Source organism: Heterocephalus glaber, unplaced genomic scaffold, assembly GCF_053883595.1.
Source record: "Heterocephalus glaber isolate CG9 unplaced genomic scaffold, H.glaber_assembly_v1.0 deba00000071, whole genome shotgun sequence".
NCBI lineage: Eukaryota > Metazoa > Chordata > Mammalia > Rodentia > Bathyergidae > Heterocephalus > Heterocephalus glaber.
In genome coordinates this window covers 37,317,563-37,340,717 of record NW_028258137.1, presented here as the reverse complement: position 1 = coordinate 37,340,717, position 23,155 = coordinate 37,317,563, and the positions used below count along the sequence as shown (strand labels likewise).

Sequence of the window (23,155 nt, the reverse complement as noted above, 5' to 3'; positions counted from 1 at the left end):
CTGTCCAGTAGAACTCTCTTCTTCAGGAGACTGGGCTGGAGACCCCCAGAAACATGGTTTAGCGTTGTAAACTTCGGCCTCCGGGCCAGGCAGGGACTCTCGTCCCAAGTGCAGATTCTTTGGTCTTGGCCTTTGGAATGGTTGGTCTCAGCTCAGAATGCTCTCATGAACTAGATCTTTATGAGTGCCATAGTACAAACATCTGTTTGGTCTCGGTCTCCAATTCCTCGCACAGAGCTCCTAAAATCCATACAGCGTACTGTGAAGTGGCTTGTTACGCTCTTAATCCCACCAGAGTATGCTAATGTGGTGGCTTGGGAGGGCCCCTAGAGAGCCTCAGGACATGACTGGTCAACAGAAAGAACCAGAACTGGCCTCCAACCCAACAACCTCTGTGATTTCGAAATAGAAATATGCAAGACAAACCTGGGACCCAGGTTGGGAGACAAGAAGTTGTGGTGCCTGAGAGGGCACAGCCGCCCTCATTCCCCTTTCTTGTCCTGTGCTCCTCTTCCATTTGGCTGTTCCTGAGTTCTATCCTTTATAATAAATCAGCAAATGTAAATAAAGATTTTTCTTTTGAGTTCTGCAAGTCATTACTAGCAGATTTGTAGCCAGGTTGGACAGAAGTACTGGCAACCTCTGGATCCCAAACGGGTGACTAGCATCCAAAGTGAGGGTGTCTTATGTGCCTTCACCCTCTGGAGTCTGACACGATCCTGGGGTGGTCTGACAACACCAGTATGTCGGTGTGGGGAACACTTGCCAGTGTAACACTGCTGTTCATCTTAAGCATAATTCCAAGTTTACACATGCTTTAGCACCAGAGAATGGTTCATGTAAGAGACAAGGAAATCAGAATTCTGCATAAAAGAGTTTTATTTAGGGCCAGATCCCAATGGATAATGTTAGCCATTGCTTGAGTCTGCTAAAATGTGCTGTTTGATTTACTTTTGGTTTTTTTGTTTGTTTGTTTGAGGCAGGCAGCAGAACCACTGAGTTAAATCCCCACCCCACTTGTTTGTTGTTTTTTTTTTGGTACCGGGGATCGAACTTGGGTCCTTGTGCTTTTGGGGCAGGTGCAGAACCACTGAGCTAAATCCCCTGCTCGATTTACTGTTAAGAAAGTGTACAAGTGCATCACCAAAGGGGCTTAATTTGAATTGTGTACAGTAAAATTGTGTAAATTGTGTACTACTTACATCTTTGTTCTTTGATAAAATTTGTAAAGTACAAAAATAAAAAAAGAAAACCAAAAGCAGTATTCAAAACTAATAAATGTTACCTTGGACTATGTACAGGAAGATGCCTTTCTACTAGGCAAATACTGTGTGCGAGTCTTTTCCTTCTTTCCTTACACCTCACAGGTGCTCGCTCTGCCTTCTCTGACCCTTGTGATTTCTTCCCCCCTCTCTCATGGGAACAGCTGTTTGCTCACTCGGCTTTCAGTCTCTCGAATACTTCTCCCCACACTCAGGAATGATCAGTAATTCTCACAGACATATATTGAGTACCTCAGATGCACCAGGTACTGTGCTAGGAAGAAGTGGGGATGAGGAAACATTGACCCCTCAGGAAGCTCAGGTTCTGGGATGAATTTAAGTGTTTTCTCACTTTCTAGTCCATGCAGTCCTGGGGCCCTAGGAATCCTGTTTGGGGAGTTCTCAAAACAGTTCATTTGGAGGCTCTGTCCCTTGGCCCACAGTGACCTGTGTGGAAAAGCCTGGGGCACCCGCCCTATGCTGGGGTTCTGTACTCTGGGAGTGGGGACTGCCCCTTGGGCTGTAGGGGACCAGATGTGCCATTGTGGTTTTGGGAGAGATAATCTTTTCATTTGTAAATTCCAAGTTTGAAAAGCCCTTAGGCCCAAAACTATGAGATTGAAGCAACAGTTACATGGTAAGAAAGTCTCCCCTGATTTCATTTGGAGCAAGATGCTCTGAAACGTGCGTGCGTGTGTGTGTGCGTGTGTGTGTGGTGGAACCCGGGCCTCACACGTGCTAGGCAAACACCAGCTGCACCTCCAGCCCTAAATTCCTATCTTTGTAAGCATCCAGGAGGAGTTCTTTCTCCATCTCCATAGGTTCTGATTCTTCATATTTCTCTGTCTGTCAATGTTTTCTTAGCTTCAAACATCAAACCTGAAGGTGACTTTTTTTTTTTTCTTTTTTCATGTTTTAACCCAAAGCAAGTTCAGTTCTTACCTTTGGTCTCTATCTTCTTCGTCCATGAGATCTAGAGAGACCCATGATAATTACTTTTGTTTTTTTAAAAAAAGGTAAATCATGATCTATAAAACAAAAACTGTACATGACTTACTGCGGAAGTGAAAATTAAACCCTCCCCTCAGTGCTGCATCTTGTGCCAGGCCTGCAGACCATGTCCCTGTGCATGTTCACATCTGCAGGGCTTTCTCAGGCACAGCAATTCAAGTCCCCATCACGGCTGCAGCTTCCCTCACACATGCTGTTGTAGGTCCCTTTCCCTGGGGCCACACAGCCCGCTGCTGAGTGATGGTGAAGAGAGTTCATAGGAAAGTTCTGTCCGTGCCTTTTTTCAGGCTATACGGGGTCACTCCTCCACCCAGCGTCCATCCAGGCAGATGACACTGATTATCCACTCAAGGGCTGCCATAACTTCCTCGGGTGTTTGTTCCAAGCCCTTTGGACCTGAAGGCAACTTAAGGAGTTGGTATCATCCCATGTCATGTCCGGCCTGCCTATTCCACTGGAGGGAGGTCACCATGAGGCACAGGAAGAACGTGGGGAGAGTGAGGCATCCTGGGATGGGCAGGGGACAGAGGTGACCATGCACAAGCTTCTGGCTCTGTCGTGCATATATTTTCAGTGTAACAGCATGTATTTTGACACACAGGGCTTGTGCTTTTCATTCAAGAAACAACTTGCCCTACAAAGCTCATTTGGCAAACGTGGCCATGAACGTGTGTGTGTGCGTGTGTGGAGTGTGTCATGAGGCTATGTCACTTCCTGTGAGTGTGCCCTCCTGCCCCTCTCCCGCCACCACACCCACCTCACCAACAAGGACAGACTGACAGACTACACCTGGTCGGTCTGATACTCGGAGGCTTCGGACAGACTTTCGGAGAAGCTCAAGAAGTTCTCCTGGTACTCAGAACACACGATCTCGTAGCGGTAGTGGCGGAACTCCACGGCGAAGGTACCGAAGTATGACAGGAAGCACATGACCAGGCCCCACTGCACCCGGGCTGCATACATGTGGATGTCCTGGGCCATGAGGATGAAGTCTAGGGAGAGGCTGTCAAGGAAGGGACCTGTATCCATGACAGACTGTCAGCTGTGCCCTCACTAGCAAAATGGGACCTTCACAGCACTGGCTGAGCGCTGATGGTCACAGGAATGACACTGGACAGCAACACTGAGCTCTTTGTGCCAGACCTGCTCCTTGGTGCTTTCAGGAACAATCTCTTAATGCCTCCAGCAATCCCCTTCTCATCAATTTTATAAAAATAACGAAACCCAGGGCAAGGGGGCAACCTGCCTGTGGCCGCTCACGCAGGTAGCTACAGGTAGAGGGGGGTTTGCCCAAGCACTGTGACTCTTGACCTGGCCTGTGTTCAACTGCTGCACTCTAGCACAGTGCAGCAGCTTGGTTAGCAAAGGATTACGACTCCAGACCAACTGGTGTGCCAGAAAATCAAGCCAGCTCCCAGGAAATCACTGCAGATGGCTACAGGTTCATAGTTACATCTGCAGAAATAATTCTGAGCATATGAAATTGCTAACTACCTCCATCTAATCTATATTTGACAGGAGTGCTACAAGTAGTGTCTGCATGGGCCCCTTTCCTCTTTTCATTTTCCATTTTTTTTGTCCCAGCAGTACTACATAGGTTTTTTTCAGTTCTGATATCACATTAACACTCGACCCCAAATAAAAATGGGCCATTAAGGTAGCTAAAGAAACAGATGAGTCCTATTGCTGAGTGTGTATGGAGTGTGTGTGCATGTGTGTGAACATGTACACACAATGGTATGTATGGAGGAAAAGGAGCTGGAAAAGGGCAGAGTTCATAGCATGTTTTGGGTTTTTTATTTTGTTTTTTTTGAGACAGGGTCTCACTATGTAGTTGAGGCTGGCCTTCAACTCACTGTGTAGCCCAGACTGGCCTCAAACTTGGCAGTGATCCTCCTGCTTCAGCCTCATGAGTGCTGGGATTACAGATTTGCACCACCATGCCCAGTCCATAGTATGTTTTAATGAAAGGCTTAAACACTATAGTTAGAATTAGTTCTGTCTGCAGAACTCATACCTAAAATCTTGGGAGGATTTTTTGTTTGTGTTTTTGTTCTGAGTCAGGGTCCTACTATATAGTCCATTGATGGCCTTGAACTCATGGGAATCCTCCTGCCTCAGCGTCCCAAGTGCTGGGATTACAGGCATGCATCACTAGGCCCAGCCATATGGAAAGTTGTTCAGAGAGGTGAAACTACTTGTGTCCACTTGCTCTCTTGACCAGACCTGAATCTATTCACTCTGGGAACACGAAATGGTTGGAGTGTTCAGAAACAATGGGGATCAGAACTGTTTGGTATAAATTCAAAACTCAGAATAATTGAAAGTCTGTGTGTACTCTTCTGGTGGAGGGTTCGAAATATTCCCAAAGCAACATTGGCTTACTACTTAAGTTGGTGGGGAATGAATAAATCTTCCATCCCATCCTGGCAGGTTCAACTTTTTCGATCGTAAAATATTTTAACAATTGCTAGCAAGAAACAAATTTTCTAGCATGAATTTTAAGTCCTTAAATGTTCTGTATACAACATGACTGCAGAGCTTTAGCAAAACAGTAAAACCATTGAATAGCAGTTAGGGAAGAAATAAAAGACTCCAAATGCTCCACTAACAAGACAGTTTTGAAAGCTAAATGTTTCTGTATTTTAAAGCCACTTTCTCAGGGGGCAGGGGGTAGCACAGTGGCCAAATGCCAGAGCTGAGCCCATGTTTAAGTCCTGACCCACTGCATCCTGGGTCATCTGTGGGGCCCCGGGCAAATTAACATGTCTGTGAGTCACTATTCTTACATTGTTAAGTGAGAATTAAAAGACCTGATACATTGAAAGGGTTTGGAAATAATGCATATCACATGGTAAGCGCCCAGTAAATGCTGATGCTTGATTATGTGGTGTGGTGGTTTGCAACTGTAATCCCAGCTACTTGGGAGGCTGAAGCAGGAGGATCCCCAGTTTGAGACCAGCCTGGGCAACACAGCAAGTTCAAGCACAATGAGACCCAGTGGGTGATAACACCATGTCCAGCCTCTCAGGGATTTATTTGCCTGGGGTTAAGTGGAGTGAAGCGCTCTAAGCCTTCTGGTTTTTCTGCTGTTACTGGGTGGGTTAGGTAAATTCTAGGATGAGGCCTGCAGCACTCTTTACAAGTTTATGAGCAATAAAGGTTGATTTCTTTATCCCTGCCTGGCTCCTCATGTCTGTTCTCAATTGGTTCAAACTCTGAGAGGAAGCAAGGAACTGAATAGTACTCCCAAACCTCCAATATTTGTTTCAGAAAAATATATGCTGTGATAAAGCAGTTCTTAAACTTGTTTTTCAAAAGAGCTTATTTTCCTGAATGATACAAACATCTCTGTCCCTTGAAATTCTTTTTACAGGTAAAAAAATTAACATAATAGGACTTAATAAAAATCACAAATGAATTTTTTTTTTTTTTGGTACTGGGGATCGAACTCGGGTACTTGTGCTTGCGAGGTAGGCGGTGAAACCACTGAGCTAAATCCCCGGCCCATGAATTTTTTTAAACAGAGGAAAAATAATCAATTCTCTTTTGGTTATATATCCTATGTTTTTCACAAGGGAAAACTTATGTTGTTAATGACAGAGGATTCCGTGATGCCATTTCTACAGGTGGGAAGAGTCTTGACAAGAATTTGTATTATTTTCAGTTCTCCATCTCTCTGGCATAAAAGACTGGTCTGAGAGTTTTTGTTTTTTATGCTCACTCTTTTCCAATTTGTGTTAAGATTTGGAGATGATCTGACTGTTATCTGAAATGGCAACTGTCTCAGCTTTCACACAGACAGCTTATCTGTATTTTAATCCCCCTGGGGAAGAACCTTTTCAAAGTAAAGGATACAGAGGACGACACAGAGAGTGATGGACGCAGACAGAATCACCCGTGAGATTCCAACTTTCCGTCCTTCATTCTTGATGTTGACTTTGAGTGTTAGGGCAGCCTGGATCCAGCAGGTCAATGTGCCAAATCCAAAGGTCAAGGATGTTCCCACGTTGTGGATTTCTTCATCATTCACGAGCTGGGGATGAACAGAAAATGGCATTTGTAACCCATTGAAAAAAGAAGACACACAAGCCGATAGGATGTGTGAGGGGGAGGGATCAGCCATGGGCTGACAGCACTTGGAAAGATCAGAGTCCTCCATCTTCCTTGGCTCTTCATGTCTATCCTCAAAGAGTCTGAACTCCCCAAAAGGAAGGGAAATTCGTAGCACCCAGACCTTAGAACACAGGTTTAGCAAAGCCAGGCAGGCAGTGGTGATCTAGCCCTTGAATGTATTTCCCAGAAAAGCTCTTTGGGAAAGGAAAAGAAAAGCAGCCCAGGCATTGCATAAGAAGGGAAATGTCAAAGTTTCTACAAGCACATGTCCCACACTTTGTTTTCCAGGCTAAGAAAATGAGAGCAAGGATTTGGCTGTGTGCTTGCTGACAGATGGCCAGTTCTGGGCAAGTCTAGATTTGATTGTCACAGACAGTGAATACCCCATGGGCTGTTCTTACTCCTACAAAACTGGCCTGTGGCCAATTCCTTGTTAATGGAAATTCTTTGGGTTTTATTTTCTTATAGTAATGACAAAAACTGCCTCCTATGCACTTCTGCCACATCTCGAGACTCACTGAAGACGGCCCAGGCAAGACTTCTATAGAGTCGCCAGGTTAAATGAGGCCCTCTTGGGTTACTGCACTTGGGGTGAGAGAGGAAAAATCCCCAGTCACTACTCACTTAATTTTTAAAAATATATGTTGTTTTAAAACTCCTTTGGTAATTACATGTATATTTTAATTGCACAGGAAAATAAAACCTATTGTTAAAGAGATACCTTTTAAACCAAGATAAAAGTACTGATTTAAAAAAAAAATTCCCATCACCTACTGATGTTTTATTGTTTGACATTGTGCATAATTATTGGGTCAAACCAATATTATTGTTGCTTGATAGTTTTCTTCCCCACTGATTTTGGTTCTTGGTGTTATCTCTACCCTTAACCTCCACTTTTTGGGAAGAAATCACTTTTTCCCCTCATAATTTGAAAGATTTGTTTTCAAAGTATATTTAAATGATTCCTCAAATTAAATTTCACTTCTAGAAAATTAGTTTTCCATGCTATATACAGCTTTATTACCTAATTTTAAAAATAGGTAATATAGCTCCATGGCTTAAACTTTACACAATTATGAAAAAGAGTATAGACCAAAAGGCCTGTCTCCTAGTCCATACACCTAGTTTCTCCACAGGCAGGTGATGTATCTGGTTTTGGTTCATTCCCTGTGGCTAATCCAGCATGGGTTCTACATATGCAGTCAGAAGTCACAGTCTGAGTATCTGTGTGGTTCAACCCAATCTCTGGGATTCTCCTAAGACTTCAGTTTTTTATGGTCTCAATAGGAAGTGTCCCTCAGGGAATCGTATGAGGGGCTTGATCCCTGGTGCAACAGTGTTCAGAGGGGGCACCTGGAGAAGTAGCTGCATTGCGAGGGCTTTAGAGATCATAATGTGATGTATTACTGGGAGGTGACAGAAACAGGGATGCGGCCCAGTTGAAGGGAGTGGATCATGGGGGCATGGATGTGGGGATTAGGTGGTCCCTGGCCCTTCCCTTTTCTCTCCTCTCTCCCCTCCCCTCTCCCCTCTCACTCTCTCCCTCTCCTTTCTGAGCAGCCTTCCTCCACCACACTCTTCTGCCATGATGTTTCTACTGTGGAGTCAGTTGACTATAGACCAGAACTGTGAGCAAAAATAAACCTTTCCTCCTTTGTTTTTTCCAGGTGTTACGTCAGAGCAACAGAAAGCTGACTGACATGTTAGTATAGAACTTTCATCTAACACTCCCCACAGCCTCAGGGCAAAGAAATGGCAGGGCTGGGCACATCCCAGCAGGCTGCCTCACATGCAGGCAGGTGGGGATGGGGGAACCCACCTGGGTGCCCAAGCATCCTGAATCTTAACAGGATGAACTCCCACCACTCTAGCCAGTATGTCAGAAGAATGAAGCTTTCTGGGGTCCAGCTTGATACGCAATGGGATTTGGAACCATTAGTGGGATTTGTGGGAGTTCTTATCAACTCATGAAGAAACAAGATTTCTTATTTAGTTACTACTATGTGCCCAGGGGAAGCCTTGGAGACTCAGTGATCCAGGTTTAATGAATTAGTAGGACAAAGGGTTAAGACAAGAGGCGATCTTAGAAAACTCATTACCACATTTTCAGTAAGAATTTTACTGAAAACATTATCCACCAGAATACTGAGGGGTGTGTGTGTGTGTGTGTGTGTGTGTGTGTGTGTGTGTTACTAAGGATTTAACCTGGGGTATTCACACTGAGCTATACCCCTAGCCCTTTTTTATTTTTTAATGAGACAAGATCTCACTGAGTCACTAAATTGCCCAAAGCTGGATTGAATTTGTGATCTGTCTCAGCCTTCCAGAGTGCTGGGATTACAGATATGCAAAAATGCACCTGGCTTAGAAGTCTGCAGGTCTTCAGTACCTAGCCCATTTGGAATTCATTTAACAGATGGGGAGCAGGGTCAGGATCAGTGTTTGCTTAAAAAAGGAGAAAGCTATTAGCAGAAGTATACATGGTGTGATTGAAAAATAGAGCGGGTGTTTAAATTTTAAAAAATGTATTACTGTAAAGACACATTGCCATTAACCCCCCTCTCAAAATAGTCCCCCTCGCTTCAAACACACCTATTCCATTGTTCTTGCCACTTTCTAAAGCAGTTCTGGAAATCTTTCATAAGTGTCTAATTGTCCTATCACAGATGCCTTCGTGTCCTGAATCAATTCAAAATGTTTCCCTTTTCTGGTCATTTTGGGGAAGAGCCAGGAGTTGCATGGAGCCAGATTTGATGAATAAGGTGGATGAGGACAGACTGTCATGTTTCTATGAGGCTGCCTTTCCATTGGATGATATATGGCAGCAGCATGAACCATATTTATTGATCATGCCTGCCTTGTTAAACACACTCACAAGAGGACTTCCAGAACTGCTTCAGAAAGTGACAAGAACAATGGGATAAATGTATTCAAATCAGGAGAGGGGGTCATTTTGAGGGGATAAATGGCAAAGTGTGTTTTACTGTAATACATTTTTAAACCTAAGCATTCACCTTATATTTCAGACACATCTTATATATGACATGGGCTGGAGGGTCATAAAGGAAGTCACCAGAACAAGGGAAGGGCAGTGATACTGGCAGAGAAATTATCCTTGCAGGTTGTGGCCCTGGCATTCTAAATTCCTAGAAGACTCAGAAGAGCTTTATATGAGTCACAGGTGTTCCAGACTTTCAGACTTGACGTCCTTGGGGGCTTGCTAATCTGAAATACAAGCGTCCTCAATTGAGGATGTTTGGTGTTTAATTATAATAGGGCAATGATCCTATTCCTTTTCTAGAAAGGTACGTTAGGGCACAGTTTATTATGAAGAAAAGTGTAACCCACTATGAGACCCTTTGGAGAGAACAAATGGCTCTTGTAGCAGCTACTTTTCCCAGCAGCAGCCACACTGCAAGTCAGGTGTGCAGCCAGCCACACTCATAGTGGACGAGAACAGGCTCAGAGTGGACCCTGTGGAAACTAAGACCCAAAGTTCATCACTGGTTTTCGGTCCTTGCATATGGCCCTTTTCAGGCTCTTGTATATGGGCCACCTGGCGAGTATACCTCAGTGGCTTCAATAATCATACAAGTGAAGGTCTCACCAGTGTGAAAGGGAGGTGGAAAAAGCCAAGTGAAGTACCTGAAAATTACCGAGTAAGGTCATTCCAAAGGAAGCCAGACACAGTGCCACCAATCCACTAATATTCAGCCATGGGTTTAAAACCTTTGGTTTCAGTTGTATGAAGCGCAGAACAGCTACCACCAGGGCTAGGAATAAAGCAAAAATCTTAAAATTATAAAATTTAAGTCAGACACCCAGACTGTGAGGCAGAAAGCCACGACATGCAAAATTAAATTTCTGGCCACAGTACATCTTACATCTCTGAAATGACATTTTTTCACAGAAACTTTCCACGTGGAGCACAGGATTACTTAGCTGTTGGATCACACAGTGCCTGGGGGAGCAAAGAGTACAGCAGCCCAGCAGCAGCAGTGCTGTGTGGGCCAGGGTGACGCAAAGGTGCAGGCCAACGGGACAGGTCGGCTTCGGAGACACTGCAGGGTGTGGCACGTTACACACATGCTGGAGACAGAGGTGAGCACAGTCCAGAGTCCACTCAGTAGCCCTTTAGCTCAAGACAGGGCAGAAAGACACTTGAAAGAGGACAGGGTCACATCTGGACAGAACTGCAGTCTCCAGGCGAGACCATGCCCAGTGTGGGAAGGAAGGGAAGGAAACCAGAGAGTCCCTTTGAGCTGGGTCTGCTCCCTCTGCCCTTCATCCTCCCACTGGTGTTCAGTGTCAAAGGACAAGGCCAATCAGAATTAGAGTGGTTGGAGCATTCACAGTTAGAAATCGGTATTTTAATACAGCACATTTGAGGGGTGGAGGTAGTACTAAAAATCATATACCAAGAAATTCTTTCAAATGATAATTAACTCCTCATTTTATTTTATTATTTTTTTATTTTTTGGTACCGGGGATCGAACTCGGGTCCTTGTGCTTGTGAGGCAGGCGGCAGAACCACTGAGCTAAATCCCCGGCTCCTGTTTTATTTTTTTAGTTTATTTTTGTGGCACCAAAGATTGAAGCCAGGGCCTTTGTACTGAGCTATATTCCCAACCCTTTTTATTCCGAGATAAGGTTTCACTAAGTCACTAAGTTGTCCCCGCTGGGCTTGAAGTTGTGATCCTCCTGCCTCAGCTTCCTAGAGTGCTGGGATTACAGCACTTTGAGATTACAAAGTGCTGAGATGACACCATATCCAGCCCTAATGATATATTTTAAAAGGTTGCTCTATCTTTTGAAGCAAATTGGTATCTGAGAATTTGGAGAGAGATGGGGAAAGTTACTTAGATTTCAAACCTGACTTCTAATAGTAACAGTCCACACTCGAGACACTAATCTGTCACCTTTTATTAATAGTTTAGTGAAGAAATATTTTCATATTTATACAAAAAGCTGGGAGCCAGTTAACAAATGATGAAAGGCCATTTGCAACTAATATAAATTGTATCTACATATAAAGAAATCCAGGTACTACTTCCTAAGATGATTTACTTTGACATTAAGGTTCAGCAGGAAGACAATTTGAAATTCAAGAATTACCCTATTTACATAGCAATTAAATTGATAATTATTCTATTTTTAAGTTGGTAGTTATTCACTAATGGTTTTACCTTGATTACAGGCCCTTATTCATAGCCATTAATTAAAAAAAAACCTATCCATAAATTTGCATTTCCCAAGTGTGCTGAGTTTCATAGCTGCAAGCTATAAATTAAGCACAGTGAGGTGACATCCAGTTCCAAGTACCAGTGATCAGTAAATGATATAAAAATTGATTCATACTTGGATTTTGGAGCCAAAATACAGATAAACCATGATTTTGGAAATCTCAGATTATTCAACCCTGTACAGTTTTTAGCCTATTTCAGCCACTGCCCACTATTGATCAGAAAATGAGTCAATTATACTTAAGTTGACAACAGTTTCTCAAACAGTTGGCTTGAGGGACCTAGTCAGCGGAAGTCTATCAATGACATGACTGTCCTAGTGGATGCATAGGGTCTTATTAAATTTTAGGATGTGCTAGGCATGGTGGTGCACAATTGTAACCCCAGAACTTGGGAGGCAGAGGCAGCAGGATTCTCGCAAGTTTGAGGCCAGTCTGAGCTACACAGTGAGTTCAAGGAGAGCCTGAACTACAAGTGAGACTATTTCACAAAATTTTTTTAGGATGGCATAGGAGGGAAGTGGGGAGAAGTAATTCAACATCCAGCAATAACACCAAGTGGTCACCTGATGAAGGGCCCATGAGACGAGGACCAGAGAGAGCTGGACTTGCTAATTAACTCTACGTGGCTCTTAGGGAATAGTGACAAAGTACCAGAGTGGCACCTTCCATTTCTCTTACAAATGATTAGTGAAGAGTATTATCCTGGGAACTCTGCTGGCCATTTAATTTTTTTCTTTTTTCTTTTTTTTTAAATTTTTGAGACAGAGTCTCACTATGTAGCCCAGGCTGGCTTCAAACTTGCAGTGATCCTCCTGCCTCAGTCTCTTGAATGCTGGGATCACAGGTATGAGCCAGCACACCTGCCTGGCCATTTAATTGTGAGATAGGATCATGCTCGAATTTTGGCCTGCGCCCTAAAGCCTGTCCCTGATACAGCTCCACACATGGATCACTCAGCCAAATGGTCTGCTGTTTTATGCACAAGAGAAAGGAGTTGGTGGTCACTTTCTGTGCTATCCATTTCTTACTGTCAACATGGGACTGATAGATTTCCCTCCGATTTAGGGTGGCTGCTATATATAATAGCTGCCTTCTTCTTCCCATAATGCCCTGCTCCCACCTAAAGCCACCCCCAGATGGCTTCCCCCACCAAAGCACAACCTTCTTCCCAACATGCCCCTATTCCTGCCAAAAGAGTAACCTAATACTTGCTCTCCTCCTAACAACTGGTGATGTCACAGGCTCCTCCAGTCCCTAGCCACTACCTCACTTAACCCCACCCCAGCTCCTACAAGCCCAACCCCAGCTCCTATAAGAAGTGCTCCCTGTCCCGGCCATGTTGCTTTTGTCTCCTTTGTTCAGAGACAGCCCAGCAGATCGTCCCTGCAATAAAGGCTTGTTGTGGCCTGGTCTGGTCTTGGTTTTTGGCTCTTTACCTGACAGGGACATTTATCATGTCTTGGTCCCAGCAGTGCCAACTTTCCTATTTGTAATATGGGTGATACAGTTTAGACCCAGAATGTCCTCCAAAAGCCTTATGTGTGTGAAAAATGTGGTGGTATGCTCATCAGTGGATGAATCCAATGATGAATCTATAGCTAAATGTGATGTTAGGAGGTGGGGCTTGATCAGAAGAGGTGGGTCACTGGGGCATGACCTGGAATGCTGCTTCCTGGCTGCCATGATATGAGCAGCTTTCCTCTACCCAGGACATTCAACCATGCTTCTTCTTCCTTGGAGCCCACTGACCATGGACTGAAACTTCTGAAACCGTGAGCCCAAATAAACCTCTCTTCAAGTTATGGGTGCTGGCTACTATATCTCAGCAGTGAGGAAAGTGATGAAGACAGTGGGTGACAAGTCACTTTATCATGAACAGGTGATGAAATTACACAGGAAACAGGAACCTGTCTGCAGACCATGATTCAACCCAGCACTCCTAACTTCCAGAGTTGCATTCCACATAACCACACTTTGTCCTTTTTATCTATTAATTCCATTATTAATTAGCTCATACGAGGCAGTATTGCCTTTTATAATAAATTCTAGTTAACAAAATGGTGGAACTGAAGAAGATTCAGGTCCTATAATAGTTTTATTGACTCTTAGATTTGAATGGAGGCAGATTCAGACTATATGTTATGAAGCCCATATTCAGCCAAGCAGTGATTGATTTACACTGTGCTGAAAGATTTCTGGGCAATGGGGAAATTTCAAAGGTATCTTTATAAGTGCTGACTGGCTTTTGCCAAGTTCACTTTCTGATCAATGGATATACTTTGTAGTTCCATTAAAAATTTTAGATTTTACCAATAGCTGGCTTTAGAAAAGGTTTTTAAAACCTACCCTTCTGCTATTTTTGGTATGTATTATAGCCCTTTGCTATACAAATGTCCCCTATTTAATTTTCCTATTTTAAAAGCAAACAAGGAGAAAAATTGCTGGTTTTCTAGATTAAAACATTTTTTAAAAAAACGGATTGGGCTTTTAAAGTTCAGGACTCAGACTAACCTCTCTTCACTGCAGATCTAAACTGGTGGGTGGCCAAAGTCTTTTTTGTTTTGTTTAGTTTTACTGTTTATGCATCAATAATTCCTATTTGACTGCAGTACAACACGACAGTCAATATGTTTTGGCTGATGGAGGGAGAGCAGCTGCTATTAGGTGACTGAAATCATTCAGCTATTAGCTTTATCCTCACAACCTCCCCAGGGCAGGAAATAATATTTCTTTCAAGAAATTTGTCTTAGGTCCTTCCCCACCCTACCTCATCCCCGCCCCGCCCACACCACCACCCCAGAAGTATGGATTCAGGACAAACAGCAGAATGAATTCTGTAAAGAAAATAATTGAGCCTTCAATCTTTGATTAGCCTGTCAAAAAGATAAAAGATCTTTGCCAACTAATTTTAATAAATGCTACCCTGACTCATTTTTAGGTTATAAATTAAAATCCGTACAGCTGTCCCAAAGCAGTGACTTACAGGCAGCCTGGGCTATTTCTTAAAGCCAGCTATGTAGTCTAAAGTAATAGTCTGAGGTCTAACAGAGATAGGCCTGGGGAGAGGAAAACATCCACGGTGCAGAACAAGAACCTTTAGTAATGGATTCTTTTGCACTCCCCAAGTTGATAAATAAGTAATTGCTGGTTTGCTCCCAGTGAGCACTAATCTTAATCAGCTTTGTATCTACCAGATGGCACTCGAGATGATGAGAAATAAACACTGGGTGTCGCAATACCTTCCAGCGAGAGCTGGTAAAAGCTTAATTGTTTCTCAGTGGAGCAGGAAGAACTGGAGAATAAGATGATGACAAATGTCATATGGAAGAGGGAACTTGCTTTCATTTCTTTATATTGGAAATGCTTTTATAATTAGTTAATCATAAGCTTCATAGCTAGATAAACCCATGAGCTGTGCAAAGTGACGTTCTTTAGATTATGCACTAAAGACTACTGGGAAATATTTGTCCACACAACACAAAGGAAAGAATATGTAGCTTCCAACACGTTCACTGGTTTCTTTAAAGTTTGTGAGCTTTTGTAGAAAGGCAGGCTTCTTCAGAGGTGATTAAGGGAGGTGGTTTACACAGCACTTATCCTTGTTCCTGGAACAGAAATGTGCTATTAATTACTGTTCCTGTGCTCTGAGGGATGATGAGACAGGCAGGGGCCAACCTGTGGACCTCTGTGCTGTGACTTCGGGGTTCTGCAAAAGGCCCTGACCCTGTGGATCACAGTCCACTGGTGGGGCACTGCACTCTGTTAAATGCAAACATTCTCAGGCAGCCATGTATGCCCTGGTATGAAAAGGTTATGGATCTTTTCAGAAGAGCCGTGTCAAGATTAGAAGAATTTTTAAAAAGGCAAATATAAAGTTCCTGGCAATGCGGAGGCTGAAGGCTGTGGGAGCAAACATGGCCGGCCATGTTAGTCCCACATGTGCAGTCGCTGCTGTGAGTCCTTCCCAATCCTGTGAGTATCTGCGACATGAAAACCCCAACCCTTGAGGGTAGGAAGAGAAAAGGTGCAAGTCAGCAAAGTGAGCCCCAGGGTAATCAACCTCCCTGGTGTTTTCGTGGCAGCCTGTGGCTACCAGACACCTCCTGCTTGGGAAGACAGGTAGGAAAAGGCGCTGGCAAATACACTCAACTCCAGGGAGAAAACACCTTCACTTCAGAGATGCTCTCCAGTGATCCTCTGTGAATATTCTCCATGGTTCTCACTTCTTGCACTTCCTGAACCAACTAAGATCCTGTTTGTGTGGCACGGTGACCAAGAATCTCTCTTGATTTCCTAGTGAGTTCTGTAGGTCTTCCCTTTGCTATGCCCCACATTGAAAAAGAACACAGCAAGAGGGATGTGACTGTTTGCCATGATTGTCAATTTGACTGAAGAGGTGACTAGCAGATTAATAAAGCAGCTTCTGAGTGTGTCTATGGGGGTGTTTCCAGAGATCATCGACATGTAGGCCAGCAAAGTGAGGCACAGAGACTTGTGGTTGGCACCAACCAATGGGCTTCCAATGTGGATGGAAGGAAAGAAAAGAGGAAGGAAGCCTGTGTTTGAAAACCTCCATTATGCTTGGGCAGGCTTGGCTTTTGCTACTCCTCTTGTGGGACCAGAATGACTCCATTTTGTCCAAAATGGAGCAGTCTCCTTTGTTCTCTCAAATTTGTGCTTGATCTGGGACAAAAGACATGATCTGTAACTCAAGATTCCTAAGCTCATTACTCAGCCATCTGTTTGCCCTAGAAACAAGTGTCCCAGGCCCACTATCTATAGGACAATCTGTTAATGTGCTGACTATCCACACAAGGTGGTCATGACTATGAGTCAAGATGTCTGCTGACCATCAGTACGTGACAGTAGACCACTAACCTTTGTCCCCATTTTTCTTGTAAAAACCTATACGTAATCCCCTTCAACCCCCAATGAGCCTAGCCAATCAAAATTCTACACTTCATACTTGCTAAATGTTAACCAATCATATGGCTGCTAATGACTGAAGCTTGCTGTAATCTCAATAAAAACCCTGCTAATTTGGAACTCGGGGCTCTCAATCTTGATCCGCTGTGTCGGTGACAATTGAGAGTCCCTGCTTAAGCTTGAATAAATGACCCTCGTGTGCTTACATCGGAAACGGCCTCCTGGTGGTCTTTGGGACTTCGTAATCTGGGCACAACATTTGGGGGCTCGTCCGGGATCCCTAGACCCTCAGGATCCCCATACTGGAGGGTCAACGCCGGCTGGTGAGTGTGTTTTTTGTGTTTGTAAAGTCTGGGCCCATTTTCTGGGAAGGTCGGCAGACGGTCTAGGCGGATGCACTGCGAAGGCCGCCGACCCGGGATCCTGGAAGACGTTCCGGATTCCGCTGGTGGGGACGGAGTGCCCCGTGGGGACGGAGTGCCCCATGAATACGAGTCTGTGAGACTCCTGGGGGGACGGTGCGGGTCGCTCCCGCAGTACGGCGTGAGGCCGTCGTCCCATTTTCATTGCCTCCGATTGGGCGGAGGATGGTTTTGTCTTGCCTTGTGCTTTTCTGTTGTGTTTGTTTGTCTGTTTATTGTGTTGACTTGGACTGAGATGATGGGACAGACTGTGATTACCCCTCTTTCCCTCATGAAGGACCATTTCAAAGAAGTCAGGGAGCGCGCTCATAACCTAAGTTTAGAAATTAAAAAGACTAAGTTCATCACTCTCTGTAGCTCAGAATGGCCCACCCTTAGGGTAGGATGGCCCCCCGAGGGAACTTTTGATTTACAGGTTGTACGCAGAGTTCCTAAGGCCATCCTTCATCCTGACCAGGTTCCCTACATTGCCATTTGGGAATGTCTAATCTATAACCCACCCCCATGGGTTAAGCTCTTTTTGCCTCCACAGAAACAGCAGCCAAAGGTAATCCTGACAGCCTGTGAAAAGACTCCCAAAGGGTGTGACAACAAAAAGCAAACCGAGACCAAGCCAACCGCGCTGCTTTACCCAGTTCTTCAAGGAGGAACAGATGAAGATCTCCTCTTTCCCCCTCCCTACCGCCCACACCCCACTCCTCCACTCCCGCCGGCGGGGACGGAGGAAAGAGGGCCGGTGATGGCCAAGGCGGAGGCGCCTGCCCCAGCGGGAGGAGACGGCCCCGCCCAAAACACCCGTAACACCCTAATCGCTGCGCGCCTCACTGGCGGGGCCGGCAGATTCCACCGTCCTCCCATTAAGGGCGGCTGGACCCCCTGATAAGCAGGCCCACTTGGGACTTCAACACAGCAGAAGGTAAGGAGAGGCTCCGGGTCTATCGCCAGGCTCTGCTGGGAGGTCTCAAAGTGGCAGCACGGAAGCCCACCAATTTGGCTAAGGTAGGGGATGTACAACAAAAACTAGATGAAAGCCCTGCTGCTTTCTTAGAGAGAATGCAGGAAGCCTTCTGCAGGTATACTCCTATGGACCCAGAAGCAATTGAGACAAAGGCAGCTGTAATAATACATTTTGTCAACCAGGTGGCGCCAGACATTAAGAGAAAGTTACAGAAGGTAGACAGGGTAGGAGAGAAAAGTATTCAGGACTTAGTGACAGTGACAGAGAAAGTGTATAACAATAGAGAAACCGCAGAGGAGAAACGGAAAAAAGCTGATGACCGCCAGACCCAAAACTTAGCTCGGATCCTTCTGGCTGCCACTGCGGGTGAACAAAAGGAATGTGAACGTAGACTAAGAAAGATTGCGATGGAAGGAAAAAGCAAGGGGAGATGCAGAGAGCATCCCCAGTTAGGGAAAAATCAATGTGCTCATTGCAAAGAGAAAGGCCACTGGGCCAAGGATTGTCCCAAAAAGAAACAGCAGGAAGGTCGCCCCAAGGCCCCTATCCTGGCTGTGGATGAACTGAGTGATTAGGGGGGATGGGGTTCGGCACCCCTCCCTGAGCCCAGGGTAACCCTAAAAGTGGAGGGGAAACCTGTCGAGTTCCTAGTGGATACAGGGGCTCAACATTCAGTCCTACTTGAACCATATGGCCATGTTTCTGATAAAACCTCCTGGGTTCAAGGAGCCACAGGCATGAAAAAGTATTCATGGACTACCCGAAGAACAGTGGACTTGGGAGTGGGCCGGGTAACCCACTCATTCATGATTATACCAGACTGCCCCTATCCCTTATTGGGAAGAGACTTGCTCACTAAATTAAGAGCCCAAATTCATTTTCAGCCCAGAGGCACAGAGGTCCTTAATCAGGAGGGAAAGCCCATCCAGGTGTTAACCATAAGCTTAAAAGATAAATATCTGCTACATCAGAAAGGGGCCCCTCCTGATCCTGACATGGAACAATGGCTCACCATGTTCCCCCAAGCATGGGCGGAAACCGGGGGAATGGGACTGGCTGCGCACAGAGCACCAGTGTTTGTAGAGATGAAACTGGGAGCAGACCCTGTGCGGGTCCGCCAATACCCTATGCCCCTAGAGGCCCATAAGGAAATAACTCCACACATCAGAAGGCTGCTTGCGCAGGGGATTCTAAGGCCTTGTCTATCAGCCTAGAACACCCCCTTGTTGCCAGTGTGGAAACCCCACTTGGATGACTATCAACCAGTACAGGACCTCCGTGAGCCTTCCGCTGGCATCCAAAAGCCAACACATCTTCACATTTGAATGAAGCGACCCTGAACAGGACATCAACAGACAGCTGACCTGGACCCGACTTCCTCAAGGATTTAAAAACTCCCCCACCATTTTTGACGAAGCCCTGCATGAGGACTTGGGCTGGACAGAGGCTTTCCCCACCAAGCACAAAACGGCACAGACTGTGGCCAAAAAGCTTTTAGAAGACATCCTACCAAGGTATGGTTTCCCAGTAATGCTAGGGACAGGCAATAGACCCGCCTTCATTTTCAAGGTGAGTCAAAGCTTAGCGCAGGTACTGGGGCAGATTGGAAATTACATTATACATACAGACCCCAGAGTTCAGGACAGATAGAGAGAATAAACAGGACCCCAAAAGAGACCTTAACTAAATTAGCCTTACAGACTGGCGGTGACTGGGTGGTTCTCCTTCCCTTTGCCCTCTATAGGGTACGCAACTCACCCTATAAGATGGGACTAACTCCCTTTGAAATTATGTTTAGAATTCCCCCTCCCATTGTTCCCAACCTTCAATCGAATGTGCTTGTTGAATTTGATGACCAAAAATTGCTACTTTCTTTAAAAGCCTCCAATGTGTACATGAGGACATCTGGCCTAAATTAAAAGCCCTGTACGAGACTGGGTCTTCGTCTGGAGACATCGACAAAAAGACCTTGAGCCTTATTAGAAAGGACCCTATGTCACAGTCCTGACCACGCCCACCGCTCTCAAGGTCGACGAGATTGCCTCGTGGGTACACTACACCCACGTCCGCCCCGCGGATCCACACGCCATCCTAGAAGACTTCATCTCATCATGACAGGTGTCCAAAGAACACGACAACCCTCTCAAACTCAAGCTGCGTCGTCGACGGTCATGATAGTGGTAACTGTACTTTTAACACCAATATTAGGAGGACTCTGTGTCGCCTTAGGTAAAGAGTGTTGTTTCTATGTAGATCAATCAGAGGTGGTCAAAAAAATCTATGGCCAAAGTTAAAAAAGACATCGCCAAACAAAAACGAGAGAGAGAACAAGCTCAAAATTGGTTTGAATCCTGGTTTAATTCCTAGGCCCCTTGCTTATTCTGTTACTACTGTTAACCTTTGGACCTTGTATACTCAATAGACTAGTTTCATTCATCAGAGAACAAATTAATGCTGTTCAGTTGATAGTACTCAGGTCTCAATACCAGCCAGTTCCCACCGACCTAATAGAATTAACCCCCAGAGGCCCATGATTGGTCCTCTATAGCATCATGAGAAGGGGGGAATGTGGGACCAGAATGACTCCATTTTGTCCAAAATGGAGCAGTCTCCTTTGTTCTCTCAAATTTGTGCTTGATCTGGGACAAAAGACATGATCTGTAACTCAAGATTCCTAAGCTCATTACTCGGCCATCTGTTTGCCCTAGAAACAAGTGTCCCAGGCCCACTATCTATAGGACAATCTGTTAACGTGCTGACTATCCACACAAGGTGGTCATGACCATGAGTCAAGATGTCTGCTGACCATCAGTACGTGACAGTAGACCACTAACCTTTGTCCCCATTTTTCTTGTAAAAACCTATACGTAATCCCCTTCAACCCCCAATGAGCCTAGCCAATCAAAATTCTACACTTCATACTTGCTAAATGTTAACCAATCATATGGCTGCTAATGACTGAAGCTTGCTGTAATCTCAATAAAAACCCTGCTAATTTGGAACTCGGGGCTCTCAATCTTGATCCGCTGTGTCGGTGACAATTGAGAGTCCCTGCTTAAGCTTGAATAAATGACCCTCATGTGCTTATATCGGAAACGGCCTCCTGGTGGTCTTTGGGACTTTATCTGGGCACGACACTCTCACCTGTGGACATCAGACTCCAACTTCTTTAGCCTTCAATGCAGACTCACACCAGTGATCCTCCAGGGAGCTTCCAGGCCTTTGACTTTGGCCTGGGCTGCATTCTTATCCCTTTTGTTCTGCAGTTTCTACCTTCTTGCACTGAGCTGGATCCTCGGGCTCTCCCGCATGCAGAGAGCCAATGTGAACTACCCCACCCCTGATCCTGTAAGTCTCTCTGGTCATTTAAAAAATTGATTCTGTTCCTCTAGAGAACCCTAACCAATACAAGTAGGTAGGAATTGTTTTTTGGGGGAAGGAGCTTACACAAAATGAAACAATAGGTCACCTCTTTGGCAGACAGGTACCACAAAGGTTGAATGCTTCTTACTAACAACATTATCGTTATTTCTTGCTTGGAGTGGAAGCCTCACCATCCAAAGGAACCATTTGCAGATAACCACTGTGGGAAGGTTGAGCTGTCACTGTCCCCTCCTGGCAGCATGCCAACAATGACAGCTGGCTGACCCTTTGAAAGACATGGGGAAAACCTGGCCATAAGAAAATGATATACAAAGGACAGAGAACATGGTCCCCACCATTTCTAGAAGACCAAAGGTGTCATGAAAGCACTTCCAGAGCAAGGGGGCCCTGAAGAAAGTGGAGAACTGGGCCAGATATGAATACCAAAGGTTGGGGCCGGGGATTTAGCTCAGTGGTTCTGCGGCCTGCCTCGCAAGCGCAAGGACCCGAGTTCAATTCCCAGTACCAAAAACAAAACAAAAAACAAACCAAAAAACCCCTTTCATGAATACCAAAGGCTTGTTTTTTCCTAGACCTGCTCCATTTACCTGCTTGGTGTGTACATAGGCACAGGGGAGGGTGTCAACCTCATGTTAACATTGACCTTTAGGTTTAAAGATGGTAATGACACCTATGGATACTTATCACAGAACCTATGTATATTTTTCATTTTTGCTAGTGAAAGACTAACTCAGGTATTCTTTTCAAAGCAAATGTATCACCACATTACATTCTCATGCAAGACTTTACGGCACATGAAATATTTCATGCAGCAAAAGAAATAAAGTTCAGAGTATGCTGAAATGATACAAAATGGGAAAAGGGGAAAGCAGGGTGAACATAAAAGGATTGAAGAGAAAAATAAACCCTTAAAACAAAAAGGTGGCTTCAGCATATTGACATGATCTGACATCAGCATATCTGCTAGAACTCCCATTGTTTCATATAGATCTGGGAGAATTTAAAATAAAAAAGAAAGTGCATGAAGCATTCTCGATGCACATCTTACCTAGGAATGCTGCCATGTTCATGACCTGACTGAACACACAGCTGGCAGGAGGATCGTCACCTGCAATGCTTAAAAGGTGAAATGTTTCATAATTACTATATGAAAACAGAGTAGCCTTTCCCAAGGCCCACCAGAGCAGGCAAAGATTATCAGGTTACCTTATATAAGGTGCACGCTTCACACCAGGTTTCCTGGATAATAAAAAGCACAGGGGTGCATGTTAAAGTGCGGTTACATGTGCAGTTTAACCTTGCCAATGACAATGTTTTTGCCAAATCTATGTGTGAACAGTGGATTCCCCAGAGATCAACTTTACCTTTCAGCTGAATTTAATGGCAAAATTTTGTCATCTTCCACAGCTATGAAGTATCTATCAAGAAACAATGATAAGTTTATAAGACAAAGCAATTTAAAAACAAAACAAAACAAAAACAACTCCAAGAAGCATTTGTTTCCCAGTTCAATTAGCCTAACTGCACTGTCATACTCATTCTTTTCTGAGAAAATACTCTAATTCTTTACCCATAGATCACCTAGTTTTTTGAAGCTCAAATGTCACTATTAATATATCCTTTATTTTCAAAAAACTCCCCCAATTAATGATAATGATTATAATCTGGAAGTTGGAAAGCAAAGAAATAAAACCTTATGACTTTGAACAAACTAAAATTATAATTCAGAGTTTCTAATTTCTCAGGAATATATGTCCACCACTCTTAATGAACTTCAAGGGAGTAAAATAATTTCCTTAAAATGAGTATTGCTTGAAGTAAGCAAATGTGT

The 23,155-nt window shown here is 44.5% G+C and overlaps 1 protein-coding gene across 5 annotated transcripts in view; it reads right to left on the bottom strand.

Moving 5' to 3' along the window:
- Positions 1-2,117: 2,117 nt before the first annotated feature.
- Positions 2,118-23,155, bottom strand: part of Tmem150c (transmembrane protein 150C) — a 72,445-nt gene continuing 51,407 nt past the window's right edge. For all 5 annotated transcript variants that reach the window (XM_004847969.4, XM_087207114.1, XM_004847970.4 and 2 more), the window contains 6 exons: positions 22,689-22,742; positions 22,531-22,563; positions 22,373-22,440; positions 10,035-10,162; positions 6,132-6,309; positions 2,118-3,265 (listed from right to left, as the gene is read on the bottom strand). In XM_004847969.4, the coding sequence (XP_004848026.2) occupies positions 3,057-3,265; positions 6,132-6,309; positions 10,035-10,162; positions 22,373-22,440; positions 22,531-22,563; positions 22,689-22,742 (670 nt within the window). In that variant the 3' untranslated portion in view covers positions 2,118-3,056. The remainder of the gene's footprint in view (positions 3,266-6,131; positions 6,310-10,034; positions 10,163-22,372; positions 22,441-22,530; positions 22,564-22,688; positions 22,743-23,155) is intronic.